The sequence below is a fragment of the Zalophus californianus genome, chromosome 16 (assembly GCF_009762305.2).
Source record: "Zalophus californianus isolate mZalCal1 chromosome 16, mZalCal1.pri.v2, whole genome shotgun sequence".
Taxonomy (NCBI): Eukaryota; Metazoa; Chordata; class Mammalia; order Carnivora; family Otariidae; genus Zalophus; species Zalophus californianus.
Genome location: NC_045610.1, coordinates 16,985,710 through 16,997,993, shown reverse-complemented (window position 1 = coordinate 16,997,993; position 12,284 = coordinate 16,985,710). Strand labels below are relative to the sequence as shown.

General features: G+C 38.8%; 1 protein-coding gene across 2 annotated transcripts in view; it reads left to right on the top strand.

The window, feature by feature from the left end:
* The window catches only part of EFCAB5 (EF-hand calcium binding domain 5), a 184,872-nt gene that overhangs the window by 111,940 nt on the left and 60,648 nt on the right, over positions 1-12,284 (top strand). For both annotated transcript variants that reach the window (XM_027624634.1, XM_027624633.1), the window contains one exon: positions 10,988-11,087. In XM_027624634.1, coding sequence (XP_027480435.1) covers positions 10,988-11,087 — 100 coding nt within the window. The remainder of the gene's footprint in view (positions 1-10,987; positions 11,088-12,284) is intronic.

The window sequence follows — 12,284 nt, the reverse complement described above, 5'->3', positions numbered from 1 at the left end:
GCAGCAAACATCAAAACAAAGCTTCCAAATGCGGGGTGCCTGGGTGGCTCAGTCGGTTAAGCATCTGCCTTCAGCTCAGGTCATGTTCCCAGGGTCCTGGGATCAAACCCTGTGTTGGGCTCCCTGCCCAGCAGGGAGCCGGCTTCTCCCTCTCCCTCTGCTGTTACCCCTGCTTGTGCTCTCTCCCTCTCTCTGTCAAATAAATAAATAAAATCTTAAAAAAATAAAAAAAGAAAGCTTCCAAATGATTCAGTGTGATGAATGCCATATGGTCAGAGTTAACAAGTACTATGGTGACACTGTACTAACTTTCTTTACGGTATTAGTAGGACACTATATAAAGCCCCAAAGAAAAATGTGCAAAGGATATGAACAATTAATGGAATCACTATGTACTCAACAGATGAGCAAAAATATTTTAAAATAATAATATCTATTACTGGTAAGGATAGCAGAAAAGTATTTTTTCAAATATTCCTGGTGAAAATTTAATACTCACAGTATCTTTGTAAAGCAATCTGGCTATATCAGCTTAAATAAGAAATGCATCCTTCAACCATACCTGAAATTTTCATCCAAAGAAATAAAAGCACTAGTAAATAAAAAACATATGTACAAGGATGATTTCTGTGGTATTGTTTATACATGAAAAAAAAAAAGAGAGAGAGAGAAAGAAAGAGATTAAGGGAATAGTTATCTGTGGGGAAATGTTTAAAAAAATGATGGTACATCTACATCTTGGAATATCATGCAGCATTTATAAAATTGAATACATCTGTACTAGTTGACTTAGAGGAGTTTTTATGCATTATTACTGAGTGGAAAAAGTAAAATATGGAGAAACATGTAATATAATCCCATTTTTGTAAAGCAAATAACAAAAGCTATATAGATAGATAGATAGATATACATAGGTACACGTATTTGTATACCTACAGCTACACGAGCCTAGAGAAATGTTCATAACAAAACATGTGGTCAACTGAAATGAGGCTCAGAATCCACCATTCAGAGTGGTCCTTAAAGACTTCTGAAGGCAGAGTGCTTTCTCAGAGATATTTATTCAACTCAAGTTTTTAGAATTAGCTAGATAGCATGAAAAGTCAATAGTAGTTCTTGGAGCATTCTATTTAAAAAAATCAGCAGGAGATTTGCTTTGTTGAATGAGGAACAATGATCTTCTAAGTGTTAACCAGGATCAGAAATTCACTGTTCATGTTTCACCACCAACTAGGTTCATGTTTCAACCAACCACGTCTCAAATAGAACTCCTAGAGATTTAAAAAAAAAAAAAAGATGAAATTAAAACTACTACATGGGATTAGTATCAGATTAGACACTGCGGAAGAAAAATGAGTAAGCATGAGGACACAGCAATAGACACTATCCAAACTGAAGGGGGAGGTGGGTATGTGAGTAGTTATAAAAGTCCTTTATCTTCATTTAAAATTTTATTTAAATGACAATTTACTCTTTGAAGCAAACCTATGACAGTTTATTAGTTTATATCATGTAGAAGTGAAACGTATGACAATAGTAAAAATAATGGGTGGGAGAAAATAAAAGTAAGTTTCTTACATTAGGTGTGAAGTATATATTATTATTTAAGGTAGACTGTGGTAATTTAAAGTTGCATAATGTTAGACCTAGAACAATTACTAGGAAAAAAAGAGATATAACTATTAAGCCCCAATTGTGCAGATAAATGGAATATTAAAATGTAATTGAAAGAAGGCAGGAAAAGAAGCAAAAACAAAGAAAAAAATGGAACAAATAGCAAAATTCTATATTTAAAGCCAACCATAATGCTAATTACATTAAATGTCCAGTCAAAAGCCAGAGATTGTTGAGCTAGATAAAAATGCAAGAACCAGGAGAGAGCTTGGGAAGATGCTGGAGTAGGAGGACCATGAGCTCACCCCATTCCACATTTACAACTAGATATCATCCACATCTAAATCAGTAAACCATAGAGTGATACAAAGACTGGCAGAACAAACCCCACAATAAATATAGAGAAGAAGGTGCATCTGAAAGGTTAGGAAGGTCAGAAAGGTGGACGGAGGTTGCTGGTAGGTGGGAAGGAGCTGTGTGCATGGAGAGGGCAGAGAAATGGGCCCTCACACCAGGGAGCTCACACAGGGAAGACTAATCCCCCAAGATTTGACTTTAAAAAAACCAGAAGGACCGAATTCTGTGAGTTTGTAAAACCAGTGGGACTTGGAGCCTGAAGCTTTAAAAGTCCTCTGACTTAGCACAGGGAAAGCTGGGAGTGTGAGTGATAGCTGGCTTGCCACCCTTAAAGAGACAGCAGCCTGCTCAGAGAGGCCAAAAAAAAAGGCAGCTTGCACAATGCCAGGGCAAAGGGGAGATAGAACTGTTCATACTGATTTCGCAGCATGTTGGGGAGCTTCTTTGAAAATGAGGGAGCTGGCAGGCACTATTTTCCTCCTCCATCCCCCCAGCATAAACACAGAGCCAAGTGGGAGGCAGCACTGCACAGACACTTTTAGCCTAAACCCAGGGCTCAAGGCTAATCACAGTCACCAGGTGCACAGCTGCCACTAAGGGCCTCCAGCCACTTTTGCCCACTGAGCTCAGACATCACCACAAGCTGCACCCAGCCTCACATCCCCAGCTGCCCCATCGTGCAGCCCCCAGCCACGGCAACACTTTCGGGGATCTGGCATAGGACTAGTGGCCCAATGCAAATTTTGCTAACACCACTGCCCTGCTCCCAAGTTCCCTGGCAGGCATGCCCCCTCAGAGCTGGCCTGCCTGTGTCCCACTAACACCACAGAGAGCAAGCACAGCCCACAAGAGGCAAAGAGTCAGTGCAGATGACTGCACTGAAAGGAAAAGTGACTCAGACACAACAGTAGGGCATAAACAACATACATAGGATACTCTCCTGAAGTGCCAGGTTTTGGTGAACAGGGAATACTGCACTGCAGGGCACTCCAGGACCATCTCTTCATAAAGTCACTACTTTCAAGAGCAGAAGACATGGCTGACTTTCTTAACACACAGAAACAGACACAGAGAGGCAGAAAAAATGAGAAGACAGAGAAATTTGTCCCAAATGAAAGAATAGGACAAGACCACAGCCAGAGATACATGCCTGATAGAGAATTTAAAGCAATGATCATAATGATATTCAACTGGATTTGAGAAAAGAGTAGAAGACATGAGTGAGACCCTTAACACAGAGATAAGGAATAACATAGCAGAGATAAAGGGCTGAATAAATGAAATGAGAAACATGCTTGATGGAATGAATTGCAGGATGGAAAAAGCAGAGGAATGGATTAGTGACTTAGAATACAGTATTGTAAGGTAATAAAGCTGGACAAAAGAGAAAAAAAAGAATTACACAAAATGAGAATAGACTTAGGGAACTCAGTGACTCCATCAAACATAATAACATCGTATTATAAGAGTCCCAGAAGACTAAGAGAGAGAAAAGGGGACAGAGAATTTATTTGAAGAGCTGCCTGGGTGGATTAGTCATTAAGCATCTGCCTTCGGCTCAGGTCATAATTCCAGGGTCCTGGGATCAAGCCCTACATCAGGCTCCCTGCTCCACGGGAAGCCTGTTTCTCCCTCTCCCACTCCCCCTGCTTGTGTTTCCTCTCTCACTGTGTCTCTCTCTGTCAAATAAATAAAATCTTAAAAAAAAAAAAAAGAAAGAAAATTTATTTTAAGAAATGATACCTGAAAACTGTCCTGATCTGGGAAAGGAAAGAGATAATTAGATTCATGAGGCACAGAGAACTCCCTTCAAAATCAACAAAAGCAGACGCACACCAAGACATATTGTAATTAAATTTGCAATATATAGTGATAAAGCAAAAATCTTAAAAGCAGCAAGATAAAAGAAGTCAATAACTTACAAGGGAAAGCCCATACGGCTAGCAGGAGATTTTTCAACAGAAATTTTGCAAGTCAGAAGAAAGTAGCATAATTATTCAAAGTGCTGAATGAGAAATGTCTGCAGCCAAGAATACTCTATCCAGCGGCACCTGGGTGGCTCAGTCCGTTAAGCATCTGCCTTTGGCTCAGGTCATGATCCTAGGGTCTTGGGATTGAGCCCCATGTCAGGCTCCCTACTCAGTGGGAAGCCTGCTTTCCCTCTTCCTATGCCCCTCCCCCCAACTTGTGCTCTCTCTATTGCTCTCCCTCTCTCTCAAATAAATAAAGTCTAAAAAACTAAATCTAAAAAAAAAAAAGAATATCCAACAAGGCTACCATTCAGAATAGTAGGAGAGATTAAGAAAAGCTATATGATCATCTGACAAAATTCAACACAATTCATCATTTAAAAAACAAAACCCAAAAAACCTCTCAGCAAATAAAAATAGAATTTCTTCAACCTAATAAAGAGCATCTATGAAAAACCTGTAGTTATACTTGATGGTGAAAATTTTAATGATTTCCTCCTTATATCAGGGACAAGGCAAGGATATCCACTTTTATTTAACACAGTACTGGAAGTAGTAGCCAATGAAATAAGGCATGAAAAGAAAAAGAAAATTTTCTTTATTCAGGAATTTCATGATCTCCTATGTATAAAATCCTAAGGAATCTTTCTTTTTAAGATTTTATTTATTTATTTGAGAGAGAGAACATGCACAAGTGGGGGAAGGGGCAGAGGGAGAGGGAAAAACAAACTCCCTGCTGAGTGTGGAGCCTGATACAGGATTTGATCCCAGGACCCTGCGATCATGACCTGAGCTGAAGTCCAATGCTTAAATGACTGGGCCACCCAGGTGCACCAATCCTAAGGAATCTTTAAAAATAAAAGTTGAATTCACTAGAACATATACGTGATTTAGTAAGGCTAAGTCTATCGCTTCCTTTTCATTTTTTTAAAAGATTTTATTTATTTATTTTAGAGAGAGAGCACAAGCGGGGAGAAAGTTATGGGGAAAGGGAGAGTTTCAAGCAGATTCCACACTGAGCCTGGAGCCCAATGCAGTGCTCAGTTTCACAGCCCGTATGTTTATAGCAGCATTATTTGCAACAGCCAAATTATGGAAGCAACCCAAGTATCCACTGATAGATGAATGGATAAAGAGGAGGTGGTATATATATAGAGAGAGAATGGAATATTACTCAACCATTAAAAGGAATGAAATATTACCATGCCTCTTGGAAAATAGAGGGACCTTAAGACTTGGAATGTTTACATTTGGATGGAAGCTAAGACTTGAGCTACAAATCTCTCTAAGCCTCCCTTGGCAGCAGAAGCAATCCCTTCTCTCCTACTTGAGAATATTAGCTTTTCTTTCCTTAGAGTCCCTATGATAACTTCACTTAAGGCAATTAGTTTGCAGGGGTATGTCTATTTTCCTTAAGGTCCACCTGTACAACATTCATTGCCTTTAGACCCAAAACTGGGGTCAGATCTCAGCATGTCCCATCAGGACAGTCAAACTGTACTGAGAAGTTATTGTTGGTACTCCAAAAGAATAGCAAGTTTTTGCTCATTCATAGCAGCAAAAACCTGGAGGATATGTGTGGGGATTATTTATAAAACTTTTATTATTTTAAAAGATTTTATTTATTTATTTGACAGAGAGAAACACAATGAGAGAGGGAACTCAAGCAGGGGGAGTGTGAGAGGGAGAAGCAGGCTCCACAGGAGCCCGATGCAGGGCTCAATTCCAGGACCCTGTGATCATGACTTGAGCCGAAGGCAGACACTTAATGACTGAGCCACCCAGAAGCCCCTGTTTATAAAACTTTTAGACTAAGAAGGATGAATATAAGTTTGGGTTGGCTCAAACTTGTCAATATTGTTGTACTTAGAAGATTTACTTAGCAGTAATATTTTGAGTATATGGGAATGGTTTTAACAGTTTCCATGGTAGGTAAATTGAAACCTTCACCCAAATATGGCCTACATTCAATGAGATTGAGATGCCAAAATCTTCTTGGCATACTATAGAGGAAGAAATCCAAAGGCTAAGTTTCCTAAAGTTGACTTCTCTTATGTAGCCTGCCTATTATGAACCTTTACCATATCCTCCCAGAAGGCCCAGATGACACTTTCTTGAGAAATGCATTAATGAGGGGAGCATTAGTGTCTCTAAAAAGCTGTTTGGTAGCTGTCCTCTGTAGGCTGAAGATGATGATAGTAGACACTGCCATTGAAATTATGGGATTCCAGAGTGATAGAAGACAGTGTTTAACTGTCAGAGACAAGGTCTACTGGTCAAAGTCTGTGCTTATAGATATCATAGATAAATGGTATTTTGACTCAATGCCCAAGATCAAAATCCATAATATAATGGGCTCATTTTGTCTAGGACTCACACTATGGTTATTTACCTACTTACTGAATGTATAATTGGAATTACCACAATGAACAGCAAGAACTAGAGTGGCTATCTGAAAATTTTGACCCACATGGATTTTCTGTGGTGATAACGGTTTCCTTAGAGGTTAAATACATAGGATGTCTACCAAATTATCACTAAAGTTATTTACAGAAAAGCTCTAACTATGGGGCCAGAAACATGAGTTGAGACACCTCAATGGAGAATCTTGACTTCTTATCCAGTTTCCAGACAATTTACACACCCAGAATTCTTTGATTTAGAATAGGAGCCTGGCTCTCTTGAGGAAGAATCCTCAAGACTGCCTCAAGCATATACAGTAGATCTTACTCCAAGTGTTCCTCAAAAGACCTATAGCCATTTACTAGGGTGGAAAACATTGGAAAGAGGGAAATATCCCAGACTTTCTGAGATTACCAGACACTGACTCCAAGTTAATACTAATCCCTAGAATCTCAAAATGCTCCAGTGGACCACTGATTAAAATTAGAGTTTATGGCTATCAGGTGATAAATGCTATTTTGGTTTCCCAATTAATCTGTATCTTTAGCTATTTTTATTTCTGGTTCCTGAATGTATAATTGGAATAGACATCTTCAGCAACTGGCAGGATTCTCACAAATTGGAGGCTGAAGGCTATCATGGTAGGAAGGACCAAATAGAAATTCCTGAACTTTCTCTGCCTGCCAGAATGGTAAAAATAAACAAACAAACAAACCCAAAACAATTCCACAGAAATTAGACATTAAAATATATGATGTGAAGGATTCAGAAGAAGTAACATTATCACATTCTTGTCTGATTCTCCTCTTTTGCCTATGCAGAAGAGAGATCTTAAAGAATGTTTGTAGGTTACTATGACTCCATTTGCAGTTGTTCTTCACCATGTAGAATCTTTATTGAACCAAACTGATACAGCCCCCTCACTCACAACTATTGGATTGTCAAATACTATTTTCTCCAGAGCAGTTTACAAGGATGAACAGAAGTTTGACTTCACCTGTCAGCACTATACTTTTATGCCTCACCATAGAAGTAAGACAGCCCTCCTTCTTTCTATTATAATCTAGTATGCAGACATCTCACAGAATATCAGATCTACTACCTTGATGATTTCCATCATGGCGATTGGACCTGCTGAGCATGAAGAAGCATTAGATGCCTTGGTACCACCCATATGTGTCAGAGGGTAAAAGATAAAAACCATGTAAAATCAGGGTTTACTACCTTGGTAAAAGTTTTAGCAGTCTGGTAGTCTGAAGCATGACAGAATATCTCAAATACGAGACAAATGTGCCACCTGCCACAAAGAAAGAGGCACAATGCTCATTGGACCTTTTTACATTCCTTTTTTTTTTTAAAGATTTTATTTATTTGAGAGAATGAGATAGAGAGAGAGCATGAGATGGGGGAGGGTCAGAGGGAGAAGCAGACTCCCCACTGAGCAGGGAGCCCGACGTGGGACTCGATCCTGGGACTCCAGGATCATGACCTGAGCTGAAGGCAGTCGCTTAACCAACTGAGCCACCCAGGCACCCAGACCTTTTTATATCCTAGGAACAACCTTTACTCTCATGTGCTGCTGCTGCTCTTCTACATTTATTGAGCTATCAGCTGCGAGAGTAAGTCCCAGAGCAAGAAAAGGTTTTGTAGACTTTGTAGGCTGCAGCACAAAAACTCTTCTTTACCTTATACCTTATCACCTAGATGACCCTACAGTATTTGAAGTGTCTGGGGCAAATTGGAATGTTATGGCAAGTTGTCATAGAAGAATTACAGTATAGGTTCCTTGAGTTATGGAGCAAAATTATGCCTTCTACTAATGTTTTTTTTTTCTCCTTTGAAAAACAGCTCCTGCGTGTGATTATACTGTGATAAAAACCATTTGCTTATTGTCTGTATACTTTTCTGAATGTATGCTGTATTTTTAAAAAGATTTCCTTTTTAAAAACTCTATGGAAATGAAGGTCCAAATATAGCAAAAACAGTTATAAAAAGAAGAACAAGTTCGGGAGGATTTCCCTGTGTTTTTTTAAAAATATTTTATTTATTTATTTAGACAGAGAGAGAAATCATGAGCAGAGAGAGAGGGAGAGAATCCACTCAGCATGGAGCTGGTCATGGGGCTCGATCCCATGACCCTGAGATCATGACCTGAGCAGAAATCAAGAGTCAGGCGCTTAACCAACTGAGCCACCCAGGCACCCCAATTTCCCTGATTTTTTAAAAATAAAGCTATATTAACAGAATATTGGGCCTGGCATCAGATTTATGAGTATGTGAGAACTTAGTGCATAGCATAGGTAGCAAATAATTCGGTGAGAAGAGACTAATCAATAAATGCTAAGTTAGGACAATTGGGAAAAAATTAAAATTAGGTTTGAGCCTCAATAATGAGCAAAAATAAATTCTATCTAATCAAAGACCTGGATGTAGAAAACAAAATTATAAAAGTTTTAGAAGCACATATAGAGCATGACTTTTGACCTTGGTATAGGTAATATTTCTTAAAGAATACCTCAATAAGCACAAACCATACAAGAAATAATCGATACATTTGGCTACCTCAAAATTAAAAACATTGATACAGCTAAACTCACCAAAAGTTAAATTAAAAAATAAGAGATTTGGGGCACCTTGGTGGCTCAGTCGGTTAAGCGTCTGTCTTCGGCTCAGGTCATGATCCCAGGGTCCTGGGATCGAGCCCCGCATCGGGCTCCCTGCTCAGCGGGAAGCCGGCTTCTCCCTCTCTCACTCCCCCTGCTTGTGTTCCCTCTCTCGCTATGTCTCTCTCTGTCAAATAAATAAATAAAATCTTTTAAAAAAATAAGAGATTAAACTGGGAAATTGTATTTCCTATATAGATAACAGAATGATCATTATCAAAACTTTACAAATTAATAAGAAAGGGACAACTCTTCACAACTGAAGAAAGGAAAAGGACATAAAAAAGCCTCCCATAGATGAGGAAACACAAATACATAGTAAACATATGAAAATATATTTAATCTCACTAATAATCAGGGAAATGCAAATTAAAATAACTAGATACCATTTTCAACCCGTCAGATTGGGAAAAATCATGAACTCTAATAATATCAAGTATTGGCATGGATATGGAGAAATGATGTTCTCATTCAATAATAGTGAGAAGTAAATTGGTATAGGTATTTTTGGAGCAATTTGGCAATAACTACTAAAGCTGAAAATACTCATAGTAGGGATGCCTGAGTGGCTCAGTCGGTTAGGCATCTGCCTTTGCTCAGGTCATGACCCCAGGGTCCTGGGATCAAGCCCCATATCGGGCTCCTTGCTCAGCAGGGAGCCTGCTTCTCCCTCTGCCTGATGCTCCCCCTGCTTGTGCTCTCTCTCTCTGATAAATAAATAAAACCTTAAATGATATACTGTATGCTGGCTAACTGAACATAATAAAAAAAATGCTCATAGTGTACAATCCATTAATTAACACTTTTAATTATTACCCTAAGGAAATATTTATACATGTATGCAAGGAATGTGTATAAGCATATCCACTGCAGCATTATTTTGGTATCTAAATACTGGAAATAATCTAAATGCCCATCAATAAAGGGACTTTTAAAAAAATTACAGTGTTTTTGGGGCACCTGGGTGGCTCAGTTGGTTAAGCGGCCAACTCTTGTTTGAGGTCATGATCTCAGGGTCCTAGGACTATGCTCCACACTGGGCGGGAAGTCTGCTTGAGGATTCTCTCTCCCTCTCCCTTTGCCCCTACCCCCTCAAATAAATAAATAAATCTAAAAAAATTTTTTTTAATTACAGTGTTTTCATATTATAGAATACCATACAGCAGCTAAAAGGAATAAAATGTATTTCTTTACATATATGAATTCATCTCAATGTTGAGTAAATAAAAGCAATTTTAAGAAGTACATATGTACTATGATATCAATTATATGTTTTTAAAGTACATACACAAAATATTTTTTTTATTTATTTATTTGAGAGAGAGAGAATGAGAGACAGAGAGCACGAGAGGGAAGAGGGTCAGAGGGAGAAGCAGACTCCCCGCTGAGCAGGGAGCCCGATGCGGGACTCGATCCCAGGACTCCAGGATCATGACCTGAGCCGAAGGCAGTCGCTTAACCAACTGAGCCACCCAGGCGCCCAGTACATACACAAAATATTAACAACAATCATTTATGGGTGTTGGGAACACAAGTGTTAGTTTTATCATTTTCTCTATTTTTCTGTAAATTGTTTCTCAAAACTGATGCAAAAAAGAACAAGTAGGGAGTGGTTAAGCGTTTCAAGTGCCATACTCAGGTCTAATTAGATAAAAACTGAGCATTATACATTGGATTTAGCCAGTAACTATTACTAAGTCAGTAACTTAACTAAGCATCTATTAAGTGCAAGGTAAGTAACTATTAAGTCACTGACTATTATTAAGCATCTATTAAGTGCAAGGTATTTTGACTTGTCACAGCATGGGGAAGTAGAGTATAAGCCTAAAGACAAGACACAGCTTTCATGATTTTGACTCTGCAGCTTTTATTTACATAATGATGGTAGTGGTGGTGATGATAAAAGCTTCAATAAACCATATTCATTTACATAAAAATCTCAAATCTCCTGTATCAACTAATGGCAAACTTTCTGCTTAGATAGGGTTTTTGGATCGGCAGAGGACATTGGCCTTGCTGGAAACATTCTATGACCAAAGTTCAAAAATGCTTAGAAGTTTGCTGCGAAACCCAAGACAGTGTAAGTGCCATTCAGAGGAAGAATGCTCAAGCTAGAATGACATAATATACTCATATGATAAAAGTCATTGTATTCCCATGGAATCCCTTCACATGATATCTCCCTTAGATCATGATAGCTAATCTAACTGTTCATTCCCCACAAAATTCACTCTTCATCACCACTAGATGTATTTTTTCCCTTTAAATTTTTTATTATGTTAATCACCATACATTACATCATTAGTTTTTGATGTAGTGTTCCATGATTCATTGTTTGTGCATAACTCCCAGTGCTCCACGCAGAACATGCCCTCTTTAATACCCATCACCAGGCTAACCCATCCCCCCACCCCGCTCCTCTCTAGAACCCTCAGTTTGTTTTTCAGAGTCTATCATCTCTCATGGTTTGTCTCCCCCTCCGATTTCCCCCCCTCATTCTTCTCCTCCTGCTATCTTCTTCTTTTTTTTTTCTTAACATATATTGCATTATTTGTTTCAGAGGTACAGATCTGTGATTCAACAGTCTTGCACAATTCACAGCGCTCACCATAGCACATATCCTCCCCAAAGTCTGTCACCCACCCACCCCATCCCTCCCACCCCACTCCAGCAACCCTCAGTTTGTTTCCTCAGATTAAGAATTCCTCATATCAGTGAGGTCATATGATACATGTCTTTCTCTGATTGACTTATTTCACTCAGCATAACACCCTCCAGTTCCATCCACGTCGTTGCAAATGGCAAGATCTCATTCCTTTTGATGGCTGCATAATATTCCATTGTGTATATATACCACATCTTCTTTATCTATTCATCTGTCGATGGACATCTTGGCTCTTTCCACAGTTTGGCTATTGTGGACATTGCTGGTATAAACATCGGGGTGCACATACCCCTTCGGATCCCTACATTTGTATCTTTGTGGTAAATACCCAGTAGTGCAATTGCTGGATCGTATGGTAGCTCTATTTTCAACTTTTTGAGGAACCTCCATACTGTTTTCCAGAGTGGTACAACTAGATGTATTTTTAACTGTAGTCCAGTACTAAAAGTTGTCAAGTTAGAACTCAATTTTAAGTTCATTCAAATGAAGAGGTGCTTGAGTGGCAATCTGAATGTTTTGGAAATTAAGTTGGTAATTCTAAAACTGGTAATTCCAGTTTTAATGTCCAACTTAGAATTCTAAAATTTCTAAGAAAAATGTTTCCTTCTCCCA